Below are 17,148 nucleotides of genomic sequence, written 5' to 3' on the forward strand. Positions count from 1 at the left end.
TCCCTCCAGCCGCGCCCGCTGCCTAGTAGAGGCGCTCGTACATCCCTCCAGCCGCGCCCGCTGCCTAGTAGAGGCGATCGTACATCCCTCCAGCCGCGCCCGCTGGCTAGTAGAGGCGCTTGTACATCCCTCCAGCCCGCTGCCTAGTAGAGGCACTCGTAAATCCCTCAAGCCGCGCCCACTGCCTAGTAGAGGCGCTCGTACATCCCTCCAGCCCACTGCCTAGTACAGGCGCTCGTACATCCCTCCAGCCGCGCCCGCTGCCTAGTAGAGGCGCTCGTGAATCCCTCCAGCCGCGCTCGCTGCCTAGTAGAGGCGATCGTACATCCCTCCAGCCGCCCCCGCTGCCTAGTAGAGGGGCTCGTACATCCCTCCAGCCGCGCCCGCTGCCTAGTAGAGGAGCTCGTGAATCCCTCCAGCCGCGCCCGCTGCCTAGTAGAGGCGCTCGTACATCCCTCCAGCCTGCTGCCTAGTAGAGGCGCTCGTACATACCTCCAGCCGCGCCCGCTGCCTAGTAGAGGCGCTCGTACATCCCTCCAGCCATGCCCGCTGCCTAGTAGAGGCGCTCGTACATCCCTCCAGCCGTGCCCGCTGCCTAGTAGAGGAGCTTGTGAATCCCTCCAGCCGCGCCCGCTGCCTAGTAGAGGCGCTCGTACATCCCTCCAGCCGCGCCCGCTGCCTAGTAGAGGCGATCGTACATCCCTCCAGCCGCGCCCGCTGGCTAGTAGAGGCGCTTGTACATCCCTCCAGCCCGCTGCCTAGTAGAGGCACTCGTAAATCCCTCAAGCCGCGCCCGCTGCCTAGTAGAGGCGCTCGTACATCCCTCCAGCCCGCTGCCTAGTAGAGGCACTCGTACATCCCTCCAGCAGCGCCCGCTGCCTAGTAGAGGCGATCGTACATCCCTCCAGCCGCACCCGCTGCCTAGTAGAGGCGCTCGTACATCCCTCCAGCCCGCTGCCTAGTAGAGGAGCTCGTACATCCCTCCAGCCGTGCCCGCTGCCTAGTAGAGGCGCTCGTACATCCCTCCAGCCGCGCCCGCTGCCTAGTAGAGGCGCTCGTACATCCCTCCAGCCGCACCTGCTGCCTAGTAGAGGCGCTTGTACATCCATCCAGCCCGCTGCCTAGTAGAGGAGATCGTACATCCCTCCAGCCGCGCCCGCTGCCTAGTAGAGGCGCTCGTACATCCCTCCAGCAGCGCCCGCTGCCTAGTAGAGGCGCTCGTACATCCCTCCAGCCGCGCCCGCTGCCTAGTAGAGGCGCTCGTACATCCCTCCAGCCGCGCCCGCTGCCTAGTAGAGGCGCTCGTACATCCCTCCAGCCCGCTGCCTAGTAGAGGCGCTCGTACATCCCTCCAGCCCGCTGCCTAGTAGAGGCGCTCGTACATCCCTCCAGCCCGCTGCCTAGTAGAGGCGCTCGTACATCCCTCCAGCCCGCTGCCTAGTAGAGGCGCTCGTACATCCCTCCAGCCGTGCCCGCTGCCTAGTAGAGGCGCTCATACATCCCTCCAGCCCGCTGCCTAGTAGAGGCGCTCGTACATCCCTCCAGCCCGCTGCCTAGTAGAGACGCTCATACATCCCTCCAGCCGCACCCGCTGCCTAGCAGAGGCGCTCGTACATCCCTCCAGCCGCGCCCGATGCCTAGTAGAGGTGCTCGTACATCCCTTCAGCCATGCGGCCGCCACCCTCTTCAGTCCGGGGCCGGTCCTGTTACAGAACTGCTTTTAGTAACTTCTTGCTCATACGGCAGGCTCCAGGCATCACACCGGAGAGGTTCCTTCAGAGTTTTCTCCCTGGAGATCATCTCCGCAGGTGGATTAGGAGAAGGATTAGACATGGTACTTTTATTTGATGTTTTAAACCAGGGTTATCTGATGGTTACATGCGGCATTTTATATATCGATTTCTTTTAGATGTGTCTTCCGCTAACAAAAAGGAAATTATTTATTTTATTTTTTTGCTGTAATTTTATTCATTATTTGCTATATTTCAGCTTTTGTCGTCAGAATATTTTTCTATCTTAGAACTTGTTTCAGGTAATAAATAATCGTATAGCTACGCGACGTTTATCACGAATGCGTAATTATCATGGTCGTCACACAACTGAATGGATAGAGAGGCGCCTGCGCAGCCTCCGCCACACTCCCAGCAGGGGAAGATGGGGCGGCAGCGATCCAATATTTTTGGCATACCCTGTGGATAGGACATGCATGTCCATGGCTGAGGCTGGGACGCTGCACAATCAATGTCAATTGGGTAGAGCAGATGTGGACATAGACCACGGACCCTCCGGCCACAGCAGATTATAGGTCATGGGCACATGGACTGCTCTACAACCAAACCGGATTAACCCTTTCAAATTAGCTTTGCAGAAGTTCCTGCACACTATGGGTTGGGGGGCACATAGTTCTCTACGGTCAGAGCCATGGGGGCTTCTGCTCTCAGCCATGTTTTCATGCCTTTCTTGGGGAGCATTTTTCACCCAAGTGATTTGGGGGACTGCGGTCCATCGGCCAGGTCAGTGATCTGGGAGACCTGCGCCTCTCCTAAGCTCCCGGCATTAGCTGGGCTGACGTGACGTCGTGTGTGTCACACCCCAATGATGACTTCTCACCAGCCCGACTGCCGGGATACAAGGAAATCTGCAGGTCTCCCGGCCGGTGGTCGCAGACTACTGACCAGAGTCCTAAGAGTCAATCCTCCCATCTCGAGTGATAACCCATACTTCATACTGAAAAAAGCCTCTTTATACGTCCTATAAAAGGTTTGTAACGCAAAAATGTATTACTTGTGCCATTTCTAAATTAAAGCCTGTATTAGACGCCAGAGCTGAACTCACAATTCTGCAGAATATCATTCTTCACAGAAGACAAGCAGGAGGTCATACATGCCTCAAAAGGGTTTGTTAGTTTTTTTCAATTTGATTAAGTGATGGGTCCAACCGTTAACAATCTCATCTAATCTTTCTAATGAAGGGGCTGCAGAGCTGGTTCAGTGAATGAGTCCGCTCTGCAGTTCTTAGCACGGACGTGTGACCGGGGTGCAAGTGTGGTGGAAATAAAAACAAGCGTTCGTGAAATAACACTGCAGTCCACGGATTCTAAGAATCGCTGGCAGCCTTGAAAGAACTCCAACCAAAAACATTGTCAAATTTTTCCTGCTGAATTATGAGTGCAGCTCTAGAGCAAAATGCTGTCTGTTAACTCAGAATCAATGCAAGATAAGTAAGGCAATGTATTTATAAAGTTACTCAACTTTTCGGGAGATTGACTGGACTCCTGGAAGAGTTAGCAAATCTCTCAGCTGCTTCTGAAAGGCTTGACGTTCTGCCATGCAGAATTGTGAGCTCAGCTCTGGGGCACAATGCCGGCGGTAATTCAAGCTAATTAATACAAGTCATTTACAAAGTTACTCAGCTTTGCCGGAGATTGCGCGTACTCTTGGAAGAGAGTGGTAAATCTGTGAGCCCCTTTCAAAAGTCATAGAGGGGTGAGGGAGACATATTTAGGAGGTGTGGCATGACTATGGAGATGAAAGGACTTCAGACATTGATGTTAATAGGTGAACGAACCCTTTAAAAGCGTCAGCTGTTCTACAGCAAGCCTGGTACTGTGCCAACAACAGAAAAGGAGAAAGGAGGAGGCTTGTCAGCACGGATACCATTTCCCATCTCAAGAAGATTTTTTCTAAAAACTGTCCTAAATAAAACACCAACCCATAACATAATAGTCTCTCACAAAACATAAACCCCGAAGACCGAGGCTGAGGCGACAGGTGCAAGTGCTGAAATATAAGAATGTCTTATTGATTTGTCATTCAGAAACAGCCATGGTAACAAGACACATCTCAACTTTCTTTGGATAGAAGGATCGCACTCCTGTCCCTGTATTAGCTGAAGCCTGGCAGGAGTATCGATCAGGTCTGAAGCCTGGCAGGAGTATCGATCAGGTCTGAAGCCTGGCAGGAGTATCGATCAGGTCTGAAGCCTGGCAGGAGTATCGATCAGGTCTGAAGCCTGGCAGGAGTATCGATCAGGTCTGAAGCCTGGCAGGAGTATCGATCAGGTCTGAAGCCTGGCAGGAGTATCGATCAGGTCTGAAGCCTGGCAGGAGTATCGATCAGGTCTGAAGCCTGGCAGGAGTATCGATCAGGTCTGAAGCCTGGCAGGAGTATCGATCAGGTCTGAAGCCTGGCAGGAGTATCGATCAGGTCTGAAGCCTGGCAGGAGTATCGATCAGGTCTGAAGCCTGGCAGGAGTATCGATCAGAAAACCTGACATCCCAGGATCTCTCTCTGAAGGGATTAGCTAGGAGAGTCTGCCGAGCGACAGAGTACAGAGACAGCAAGCGTGCAGAGCCGAGCGACAGAGTACAGAGACAGCCCGAGAGCAGAGCCGAGCGACAGAGTACAGAGGCAGCCCGAGTGCAGAGCCGAGCGACAGAGTACAGAGGCAGCCCGAGTGCAGAGCCGAGCGACAGAATACAGAGACAGCCCGAGTGCAGAGCCGAGCGACAGAGTACAGAGGCAGCCCGAGTGCAGAGCCGAGCGACAGAGTACAGAGGCAGCCCGAGTGCAGAGCCGAGCGACAGAGTACAGAGGCAGCCCGAGTGCAGAGCCGAGCGACAGAGTACAGAGGCAGCCCGAGTGCAGAGCCGAGCGACAGAGTACAGAGGCAGCCCGAGTGCAGAGCCGAGCGACAGAGTACAGAGACAGCCTGAGAGCAGAGCCGAGCGACAAAGTACAGAGGCAGCCCGAGTGCAGAGCCAAGCGACAGAGTAAAGAGACAGCCCGAGAGCAGAGCCGAGCGACAGAGTACAGAGACAGCCTGAGAGCAGAGCCGAGCGACAGAGTACAGAGACAGCCCGAGAGCAGAGCCGAGCGACAGAGTACAGAGACAGCAAGCGTGCAGAGCCGAGCGACAGAGTACAGATGCAGCCCGAGTGTAGAGCCGAGCAACAGAGTACAGAGACAGCCCGAGTGTAGAGCCGAGCAACAGAGTACAGAGGCAGCCCGAGTGCAGATCCGAGCGACAGAGTACAGAGGCAGCCCGAGTGCAGAGCCGAGCGACAAAGTACAGAGGCAGCCCGAGTGTAGAGCCGAGCAACAGAGTACAGAGACAGCAAGCGTGCAGAGAAGAGCGACAGAGTACAGAGACAGCCCGCATGCAGAGCCGAGCGACAGAGTACAGAGACAGCAAGCGTGCAGAGCCGAGCGACAGAGTACAGAGACAGCCCGAGAGCAGAGCCGAGCGACAGAGTACAGAGACAGCAAGCGTGCAGAGCCGAGCGACAGAGTACAGAGACAGCAAGCGTGCAGAGCCGAGCGACAGAGTACAGAGACAGCCCGAGAGCAGAGCCAAGCGACAGAGTACAGAGACAGCCCGAGAGCAGAGCCGAGCGACAGAGGCAGCCCGAGTGCAGAGCCGAGCGACAGAGGCAGCCCGAGTGCAGAGCCGAGCGACAGAGTATAGAGACAGCAAGCATGCAGAGCCGAGCTAGAGTACAGAGACAGCAAGCGTGCAGAGCCGAGCGACAGAGTACAGAGACAGCCCGAGAGCAGAGCCGAGCGACAGAGTACAGAGACAGCAAGCGTGCAGAGCCGAGCGACAGAGTACAGAGACAGCAAGCGTGCAGAGCCGAGCGACAGAGTACAGAGACAGCCCGAGAGCAGAGCCGAGCGACAGAGTACAGAGACAGCCCGAGAGCAGAGCCGAGCGACAGAGGCAGCCCGAGTGCAGAGCCGAGCGACAGAGTATAGAGACAGCAAGCGTGCAGAGCCGAGCGACAGAGTACAGAGGCAGCCCGAGTGTAGAGCCGAGTGACAGAGTACAGAGGCAGCCCGAGAGCAGAGCCGAGCAACAGAGGCAGCCCGAGAGCAGAGCCGAGAGACAGAGTACAGAGGCAGCCCGAGTGCAGAGCCGAGAGACAGAGTACAGAGGCAGCCCGAGAGCAGAGCCGAGCAACAGAGGCAGCCCGAGAGCAGAGCCGAGCGACAGAGTACAGAGGCAGCCCGAGTGCAGAGTCGAGCGACAGAGTACAGTGGCAGCCCGAGAGCAGAGCTGAGCGACAGAGGCAGCCCGAGTGCAGAGCCGAGCGACAGAGTACAGAGGCAGCCCGAGTGCAGAGCCGAGCGACAGAGTACAGAGGCAGCCCGAGAGCAGAGCCGAGCGACAGAGTACAGAGGCAGCCCGAGAGCAGAGCCGAGCGACAGAGTACAGAGGCAGCCCGAGAGCAGAGCCGAGCGACAGAGTACAGAGGCAGCCCAAGAGCAGAGCCGAGCGACAGACTACAGAGGCAGCCCGAGAGCAGAGTCGAGAGACAGAGTACAGTGACAGCCCGAGTGTAGAGCCGAGCGACAGACTACAGAGGCAGCCCGAGAGCAGAGCCGAGCGACAGAGTACAGAGGCAGCCCGAGTGTAGAGCCGAGCGACAGACTACAGAGGCAGCCCGAGAGCAGAGCCGAGCGACAGAGTACAGTGGCAGCCTGAGTGCAGAGCCGAGCGACAGAGTACAGTGGCAGCCTGAGTGCAGAGCCGAGCGACAGAGTACAGAGGCAGCCTGAGTGCAGAGCCGAGAGACAGAGTACAGAGGCAGCCCGAGAGCAGAGCCGAGCGACAGAGTACAGTGGCAGCCTGAGTGCAGAGCCGAGCGACAGAGTACAGAGGCAGCCCGAGTGCAGAGCCGAGCGACAGACTACAGAGGCAGCTCGAGAGCAGAGCCGAGCGACAGAGTACAGTGGCAGCCTGAGTGCAGAGCCGAGCGACAGAGTACAGTGGCAGCCCGAGTGCAGAGTCGAGCGACAGAGTACAGTGGCAGCCCGAGAGCAGAGCTGAGCGACAGAGGCAGCCCGAGTGCAGAGCCGAGCGACAGAGTACAGAGGCAGCCCGAGAGCAGAGCCGAGCGACAGAGTACAGAGGCAGCCCGAGAGCAGAGCCGAGCGACAGAGTACAGAGGCAGCCCGAGTGCAGAGCCGAGAGACAGAGTACAGAGGCAGCCCGAGAACAGAGCCGAGCAACAGAGGCAGCCCGAGAGCAGAGCCGAGCGACAGAGTACAGAGGCAGCCCGAGTGCAGAGTCGAGCGACAGAGTACAGCGGCAGCCCGAGAGCAGAGCCGAGCGACAGAGTACAGAGGCAGCCCGCATGCAGAGCTGAGCGACAGAGTACAGAGGCAGCCCGCGTGCAGAGCCGAGCGACAGAGTACAGAGTCAGCCCGCGTGCAGAGCCGAGCGACAGAGTACAGAGGCAGCCCGAGAGCAGAGCCGAGCGACAGAGTACAGAGGCAGCCCGCATGCAGAGCCGAGCGACAGAGTACAGAGGCAGCCCGCGTGCAGAGCCGAGCGACAGAGTACAGAGGCAGCCCGCGTGCAGAGCCAAGCGACAGAGTACAGAGTGTTGTTATAAAGTATTCTAATTTCCTGAGATAATGACTTTTGTGTTTTCATTGGCTGTAATCCATAATCATCAACATTAACAGAAATAAACACTTGAAATAGAAAAAAAAAACATGAAAAGCACAAAATACTGATGACACAAAAACCAATGTGTGTGCATGAGATTTCTGAAATCTCATAGACTTTGCTGGTACTCTAAAACGCAGCAGAAAATTCACATAAAAAAAACGCTGAAAAAAACGCATAGTGTGAACATAGCCTTAATATCAATGAGAATTTGAGCTGATAGACCCCCACCAATCTGAGTGATGCCATATTATAACATTATATACACACAGGTAAACAGATATATAGGACTATGCAATGAACATACATCCCTGCACTTTGCACTATGCAGTGACATTTAAAAGGCAGCAAAGTACCAACCTCAGGAAGAAGGTAAAATGAAGAGCCCCGATGTACAGATGACTAAACACAGCGCCTGTTATCTCTAGACCACAAGCAGCGCCGTATCCAAGCAATGACCCATTTATTCCAGTGGACATATTGCACAACACTGAATTTTTGCTTTGGGCGTCTACACATGTAAAAATCGATGGCGTGGAATCTGTACAAATTCGCTACTTTATTTCATGCGGGAAACGTCTGACTGAAGGGGAAGAAGCTGATAATAACCCTATATAATACAATGATGGTAGTAGTCATGTACTGACCCAGAGCTGCATTCTCAGATCTGCCGCTTGCTTTTGGAAACCATCAACCACAATGTGCACAAACCTTTTGGTTACTATTACCAGGAAAGCACTAACCTGTTACATTCCCGCTATTACCATGAAATAACTAACCTGTTACATCCCTGCTATTACCAGGAAAGCACTAACCTGTTACATCCCCGCTATTACCATGAAAGCACTAACCTGTTACATCCCCGCTATTACCATGAAAGCACTAACCTGTTACATCCCTGCTATTACCATGAAAGCACTAACCTGTTACATCCCTGCTATTACCAGGAAAGCACTAACCTGTTACATCCCTATTACCATGAAAGCACTAACCTGTTACATCCCTGCTATTACCATGAAAGCACTAACCTGTTACATCCCCGCTATTACCATGAAAGCACTAACCTGTTACATCCCCGCTATTACCATGAAAGCACTAACCTGTTACATCCCCGCTATTACCAGGAAAGCACTAACCTGTTACATCCCCGCTATTACCATGAAAGCACTAACCTGTTACATTCCCGCTATTACCATGAAATAACTAACCTGTTACATCCCTGCTATTACCAGGAAAGCACTAACCTGTTACATCCCCGCTATTACCATGAAAGCACTAACCTGTTACATCCCCGCTATTACCATGAAAGCACTAACCTGTTACATCCCTGCTATTACCATGAAAGCACTAACCTGTTACATCCCTGCTATTACCATGAAAGCACTAACCTGTTACATCCCTGCTATTACCATGAAAGCACTAACCTGTTACATCCCTGCTATTACCATGAAAGCACTAACCTGTTACATCCCTGCTATTACCATGAAAGCACTAACCTGTTACATCCCTGCTATTACCATGAAAGCACTAACCTGTTACATCCCCGCTATTACCATGAAAGCACTAACCTGTTACATCCCCGCTATTACCAGGAAAGCACTAACCTGTTACATCCCCGCTATTACCATGAAAGCACTAACCTGTTACATCCCTGCTATTACCATGAAAGCACTAACCTGTTACATTCCCGCTATTACCATGAAATAACTAACCTGTTACATCCCTGCTATTACCAGGAAAGCACTAACCTGTTACATCGCCGCTATTACCATGAAAGCACTAACCTGTTACATCCCTGCTATTACCAGAAAAGCTCTAACCTGTTACATCCCTGTTATTAACATGAAAGCTCTAACCTGTTACATCCCTGTTATTAACATGAAAGCACTAACCTGTTACATCCCTGCCATTACCATGAAAGCACTAACCTGTTACATCCCTGCTATCACCAGGAAAGCACTAACCTGTTACATCCCTGCCATTACCATGAAAGCACTAACCTGTTACATCCCTGCTATTACCATGAAAGCACTAACCGGTTACATCCCTGCTATTACCAGGAAAGCACTAACCTGTTACATCCCCGCTATTACCATGAAAGCACTAACCTGTTACATCCCCGCTATTACCATGAAAGCACTAACCTGTTACATCCCTGCTATTACCATGAAAGCACTAACCTGTTACATCCCTGCTATTACCAGGAAAGCACTAACCTGTTACATCCCTGCTATTACCATGAAAGCACTAACCTGTTACATCCCTGCTATTACCATGAAAGCACTAACCTGTTACATCCCTGCTATTACCATGAAAGCACTAACCTGTTACATCCCCGCTATTACCATGAAAGCTCTAACCTGTTACATCCCTGCTATTACCAGGAAAGCACTAACCTGTTACATCCCTGCTATTACCAGGAAAGCACTAACCTGTTACATCCCTGCTATTACCAGGAAAGCACTAACCTGTTACATCCCTGCTATTACCAGGAAAGCACTAACCTGTTACATCCCCGCTATTAACATGAAAGCACTAACCTGTTACATCCCCGCTATTACCATGAAAGCACTAACCGGTTACATCCCTGCTATTACAAGGAAAGCACTAACCTGTTACATCCCTGCTTTTACCAGGAAAGCACTAACCTGTTACATCGCCGCTATTACCATGAAAGCACTAACCTGTTACATCCCTGCTATTACCAGAAAAGCTCTAACCTGTTACATCCCTGTTATTAACATGAAAGCTCTAACCTGTTACATCCCTGTTATTAACATGAAAGCACTAACCTGTTACATCCCTGCCATTACCATGAAAGCACTAACCTGTTACATCCCTGCTATCACCAGGAAAGCACTAACCTGTTACATCCCTGCCATTACCATGAAAGCACTAACCTGTTACATCCCTGCTATTACCATGAAAGCATTAACCTGTTACATCCCTGCTATTACCATGAAAGCACTAACCGGTTACATCCCTGCTATTACAAGGAAAGCACTAACCTGTTACATCCCTGCTATTACCAGGAAAGCACTAACCTGTTACATCGCCGCTATTACCATGAAAGCACTAACCTGTTACATCCCTGCTATTACCAGAAAAGCTCTAACCTGTTACATCCCTGTTATTAACATGAAAGCTCTAACCTGTTACATCCCTGTTATTAACATGAAAGCACTAACCTGTTACATCCCTGCCATTACCATGAAAGCGCTAACCTGTTACATCCCTGCTATCACCAGGAAAGCACTAACCTGTTACATCCCTGCTATTACCATGAAAGCACTAACCTGTTACATCCCTGCTATTACCATGAAAGCACTAACCTGTTACATCCCTGCTATTACCATGAAAGCACTAACCTGTTACATCCCTGCTATTACCAGGAAAGCACTAACCTGTTACATCGCCGCTATTACCATGAAAGCACTAACCTGTTACATCCCTGCTATTACCAGAAAAGCTCTAACCTGTTACATCCCTGTTATTAACATGAAAGCTCTAACCTGTTACATCCCTGTTATTAACATGAAAGCACTAACCTGTTACATCCCTGCCATTACCATGAAAGCGCTAACCTGTTACATCCCTGCTATCACCAGGAAAGCACTAACCTGTTACATCCCTGCTATTACCAAGCCCACTGCTAGCTATTCCTAAAACCACCAGATAAATAGGACCTGTCGGTAGGTCACAAGTCTCCAGCTTTTGCTCTTATTTTATTTCCGCTGCTCCATGTTTTATTTTAGTTCTACTTTATATAGTCTTTACAAGGAGGTGTAGCTCACAAGATCCTATGGGGCGTAACTTAAGACTGCTTTGCATTACCTTTTGAGCCACGCCCCCTTGTAAAGAACATAAAAATAAGCATTGAATGAAAAGGCCCATATCACTGATGGAACGGGATGGTGGATTTAACCCCTTTCTGACGGGCGTAATAATACGTACCTGCACCCTGGGCCTTAATGACCAGGTACGGATTATTACGCCCTGGCGATCACGCCCGCACCGTCGTTGTGCGGGGTGATCGCCGCCGGGTGTCAGCTGATAGTACCAAGTGTCAGCTGTGACAATGTGCCAGGAGCAGTGCCGCACGGCTGACAGCCTGCACAGCATAGGGGATGATGCTGCATCCCTATGCTGTGCAAGCGATCAGCCTACAAAAAATGAAAGTCCCACAGTGAGACAAAGTGTAAAAGTTTAAAAAAAGTGTAAGAAAGCAGAAAAAAAAATAGTAAAATTATTTTTAAAAAAATGAAAAAATAATCCAAAAAAATAAAAATATATACTGTAGCCATAAATAATTATTATGGAAAATAAAAAACAATAAAAGTACACATATTTGGTATCGTCGCGTCCGTAATGACCTGAAGTATAAAACTGTCCCAGTAGTTAACCCCTTTATTGAACACAGTATAAAAAATAAATACAAAACACAGCAAAAAGCTATGCTTTATCATCATACCGCTGAACAAATAATGGAATAAAACGCGATTAAAAAGACGAATGTAAATAAAAATCGTACCGCTGAAAACATCATCGTGTCCCGCAAAAAACAAGCTGCCATACAGCTCCAACAGCCCAAAAATAAAAAAGTTATAGCTCTCAGAATAAAGCGATGCAAAAAAAAATAATTTTTCTATAAAAGTTTTTATTGTGTAAAACCGCCAAAACATAAAAAAACGACATCAATGAGGTACCGTTGTAAACATACTGATCCGAAGAATAAAGCTGCCTTATCAATTTTACCACACACGGAACGGCATGAAGAAAAAAAAAAATTCCTGAATTGTTGGTTTTTGTTTATTCTGCCTCCCAAAAATGGGAATAGAAAGCGATCAAAAAATGTCACGTGCCTGAAAATGGCACCAATAACAACGTCAACTTGTCCCACAAATAAACCTTTACATGACTCTGTTGACCGAATTATAGCTCTCAAAATATGGAGATGCAAAAACTAGTCTTCGCAAAAAAAAGGGTCTTTTAGTGTGTGACAGCTGTCAATCATAAAAACTCGATATAAATCTGGTATTGCTGTAATCACACCGACCCAAAGAATAAAGTCGTCTAATCATTTATACCGCACGAGGAACGGCGTAAGAAATAAACGCTAGGGTTAGAGTTGTGCTAGGGTTACGGTTAGGGTTGTGCTAGGGTTAGGGTTACGGTTAGGTTTGTGCTAGGGTTAGGGATTCGCTAAGGTTACGGTTAGGGTTGTGTTAGGGTTAGGGTTACGGTTAGGTTTGTGCTAGGGTTAGGGATTCGCTAGGGTTACGGTTAGGGTTGTGTTAGGGTTGGGATTTTTCAAAAAGTAAAGAAAAAAAAATGATGACAATATGGAAACTAGTCTTGAGCGCAAGTATTCGCTACTTGAGTTTGCATCGGGTGCGCACCGAGTATAGCGGGTGCTTGAGTGACAAGCTCGAGTCTCCGCCCAGCATGTTTCGCGGCTGTTATACAGCCAAAAAAAACACGCGGGGATTGCCTGCCATGCACGAGCAATCCCAGCATTTTTTTTTGGGTGTCTAATAACCGTGAAACATGCGGGCGGGGACTCGAGCATGTCACTCGATCACCCGCGATACATGGTGCATACCCGAGTACCCGATGCAAACTCAAGTAGCGAGAACTTGCGCTCAAGACTAATCACAACTTATTCAATATGATGACCTAATGTTATCAAATTCTGTGTCGTACCCCTGGGTTCAAAATGTTCACTATACCCCTTGATAAAATCCTTGAGGGGTGTAGTTTCCAAAATGGTGTCACTTGTGAGGGGTTTCCGCTATTTAGGCACATCAGGGGGTCTCCAAACGTGACATGGCGTCCGCTCTCAATTCCAGCCAATTTTGCGTTCAAAAAGTCCCAGTGCTCCTTCCCTTCTGAACTCTGCCGTATGCCCAAACAGTGTATTTTCCCTACATATGGGGTATCGGCCTACTCAGGAGAAATTGCACTACAAATTTTATCGTGCAATTTCTCCTATTACCCTTATGAAAATGCAAAATTGGGGGCTGAAAAACATTTTTGTGGGAAAAATGTGAAAATTTTAATTTTACGGCTGAATGTTAGACTTCTGTGAAGCACCTGGGGGTTCAAGGTGCTCACCACATATCTAGATAAGTTCCCTGTGGGGTCTAGTTTCCAAAATGGTGTCACTTGTGGGGGGTTTCCACTGTTTAGGCGCATCAGGGGCTCCCCAAACGCAACATGGTGTCCGCTAATTATTCAAGCAAATTTTACATTCAAAAAGTCAAATGGCGCTCCTTCCCTTCTGAACCCTGCCATGCGCCCAAACAGTGGTATTCCCCGACATATGGGGTATCTGCGTGCCCAGGGGAAATTGCACAACAAATTTTGGGGTCCATATTTTCCTGTTATAGTTGGGAAAATGAAAAAATTTGGATCTAAAGTAACATTTTTTGTGAAAAAATTTAAATGTTCATTTTTTTGTTCCTCATTACAAAAATTCCTGTGAAGCACCTGAAGGGTTAATAAACTGCTTTTTGAGTACCTTGGGGGGGGCAGTTGTTAGAATGGTGTCACTTTTGGGTATTTTCTGTCATAAAGGCCCCACAAAGTGACTTCAAATGTGATGTGGTCCCTAAAAAAATGGTTTTATAAATTTTGTCGGAAAATGAGAAACTTTTAACCCTTAAAACCCCCTAATCAAAAAAAAAAATGTTGGTTCCAAAATTGTGCTGATGTAAAGTAGACCTGTGGGAAATGTTATTTATTAACTCTTTTGTGTGACATATCTCTCTGATTTAAGGGCATAAAAATTAAAATTTTGAAAATTGCAAAAATTTTTAAAGTTTTGTCAAATTTACGATTTTTTCACAAATAAACGCAAGTGATAGTGAAGAAATTTTACCACAATCATGAAGTACAGTAGGTTACAAAAAAACAGTCTCAGAATCAGGGGGATCCGTTGAAGCGTTCCAGAGTAATTACCTCATAAAGTGACAGTGGTCAGAATTGTAAAAATTGGCCTGGTCACGAAGGCGAAAACAGGCTCTGGCGTGAAGTGGTTAACGTGCAAACCACCCTCGGGGGTAAAGGGGTTAAAAAAAGCAAAATCCTCAAGGGACCAATGGGAATGAAATAAGAGCAAAAACTGGAGAATTGACCCGGTCACAGGTCCATACTGATGTAGACATTCTCAGCATAATACCAATCCTGGGCAAGGAGTGTGGGCTTCAGAGACCAGAAAATCATTCCGGAATTCAGACCATTTAAGACAATGAAGTCGGAGCCAAGAATCTCTTACCGGAGGGATTCCGCCATTCTCCTCAAGTCTTCATTCTGCTGCTTTAATCGTTCAAGTTTTGCCAAGATCTTAGACAGTTCTCTACTGGAGTGGTCGGGATTCTCATTATCTCTCACTAGATGTCCACCAATGTAAAAGAGTAATGTCCCCCAGGCAAAGAGTATGAGCATTATCCACCGCCAGGATCCCGTCCATGGCCGCATCTTCAGCTTCTGCCCGCAGTGTGCCGTTTCATGAAAGAAACATTGTACTCCCAAAGTCTTTCTCGTCATCCGAAATTCACCAGTCACCTAACAAGTCAGCCATGGTCCTCGTCCTCGCCTCCAGATAATCGACAAGCATAGATCACAGCACGGCTACAACGACAACTGGGAATCCTGTGGATAATCATTAAGAAACAGATTGAAAAAAATACTAGGTGTTTGGGTTGTTTTTTTTACTACTTTAGTTTTTCTTTTCTTTCTTACTGCACATTTCTTTTCCTTGTCGCTCTCTATGCATCTCATATAAAACATTATTTTTACTTTCAACTTGTCCAGTTTTAGCGTTCATTTTTTTTTTATTACATTTCAACCAATGTAATTTTTTTTTCCCATATCCCAATCTGTATTACAAAAAACAAAAGAAAATTCCTATGAACATTAGCAGCAAGCACCAAAACCTTGCAATTTTCAGAGTAGAGACTGCGGCTTATTTTTTAGGGGTTTTTAGATTCCTTTTTTTTTTTTTTACAATTTTTCCACCAAATTTTTCAATTTGGAAAAGTGGTTCATGGCTTTTGCATAAAAAAGAAATCTGCTCGTTATTTTTTGTTTTTGAACCTCATGTTCCGCTAAAATATTGTAAGAATTTCAAACATACATAAAATCTCTCCAATGGAAGAAGAGAGTACATTTGGGCAAAAAAAATGCAACTTCTTAAAAAGTTGCAATTCATCAATGCCCACAACAGATACACAAAAAAATGACTTAGCCCATTGAATAACGACACATTGGGGGTCCTATAGAATGACCACAATATAATAAAAGGAATATCTCTGGTGTCTCCAGATACTCCAAAAATATACTAAGAGTATGTGTGCGAGTGTCTAAAATAAAGAAAAGTAGATTGCGAGCCTCAATGGGGACAGGGACTGGTGCCAGGGGTGACAATCTCTGCAGAATATGTTGGAGCTATACAAGAAACGTCTATTAAATGAGGCGATCTGCGTGCCCGGACAACAAAAAATAGTAAGAAAATGTATTTTTGCTGCCGACAAGGTGAGCCCCAGGGTTGCCATAGTTTACAAAAAATAGAAAATCCCTTTAAGCAGCATTTTTTTTTCATGCAAATGAAAATCCTGGCACATCCATACCCCGGAGCAGACTCAATAACCCTAAGGCGGACTTATTACCTACTTGTTCAGCGCATAGTCCAATATCTCCACCGGCACAGAAAGAGATCAGGAGATCATGTAATGTCTGGCTGCTGTGTTCTTCAGTCTCGCGTCTGTAACAGAAGGAAAATAGAGGACTTAATTATATGATCAAGTATCCGGTCCCAGTGCGGCCACTGAACATTAACTTCTTGGATTTACAGCACAAGTAAATCTATTCCAGGTCGACTACACTTTGCTCACCCCCCCACATCCCCCCCAAGAAAATAAATCTAATATTCACTAAAACCTTGAGCTAAAAAAGAGTCTAAAATATTCACTAAAAATCTAAATCTTGAGCTGTGAAAAAAAATAATATTCACAAAGGCCTCGATTGATCATTGCCTTTGTACCGCTTAGTCAAGTTTTGGGTCTCTTGTTTGGCCCCAATTCATTATTCTATTTGCGCCTTTTCTGCTCACCTGTTTTTTGCTTTTTTTTTTCATCTTTGTGACCAGATCTAGCAATTCCAAATGTTTTGCCTGATTATTTGCGACTTTTTAAAAAGTTGCAAAATTTGGAGCACAACTTCAATCCACTCACTTCAAATATGCCAAAATTTTGGTGCAATTTTTGTGACTTTTGACACCAACACAGTTTAAAAAAGGAAGAAAGCCTCTTTTTGACTCGGAGACAGATTCCTGAATCGCGTACGTCATGTTGATGAATTTGGACCCCAAAACAGCAACTAATAACACGACAAAAATGGAAAGTGGCTTAAAAATGCAAATCATTAATCAGGGCTAAAAAATTGTAAATCTTAAGCATAAAAAAAAAAACAATTAAAATATTTACTAAAAATATAAATTTTCAGTTTTAAAAAAAGTCCAAAAATATTCACTAAAAATTGGGATCTTGAACTTAGAAAAAAGTCCAAAAATATTCACTAAAAATTGGGATCTTGAATTTAGAAAAAAGTCCAAAAATATTCACTAAAAATTGGGATCTTGAACTTAGAAAAAAGTCCAAAAATATTCACTAAAAATTGGGATCTTGAATTTAGAAA

General features: G+C 47.5%; 1 protein-coding gene across 1 annotated transcript in view; it reads right to left on the reverse strand.

The window, feature by feature from the left end:
• Positions 1-17,148, reverse strand: part of FUT8 (fucosyltransferase 8) — a 393,784-nt gene that overhangs the window by 259,680 nt on the left and 116,956 nt on the right. Inside the window, exons 2-3 of the mRNA XM_073637234.1 lie at positions 16,126-16,216; positions 14,729-15,105 (exon numbers count right to left, since the gene is read on the reverse strand). Coding sequence (XP_073493335.1) covers positions 14,729-15,000 — 272 coding nt within the window. The 5' untranslated portion in view covers positions 15,001-15,105; positions 16,126-16,216. The remainder of the gene's footprint in view (positions 1-14,728; positions 15,106-16,125; positions 16,217-17,148) is intronic.

Source organism: Phyllobates terribilis, unplaced genomic scaffold (assembly GCF_046119375.1).
Source record: "Phyllobates terribilis strain yellow unplaced genomic scaffold, ASM4611937v1 Scaffold_6__1_contigs__length_29720123, whole genome shotgun sequence".
Classification (NCBI taxonomy): Eukaryota; Metazoa; Chordata; class Amphibia; order Anura; family Dendrobatidae; genus Phyllobates; species Phyllobates terribilis.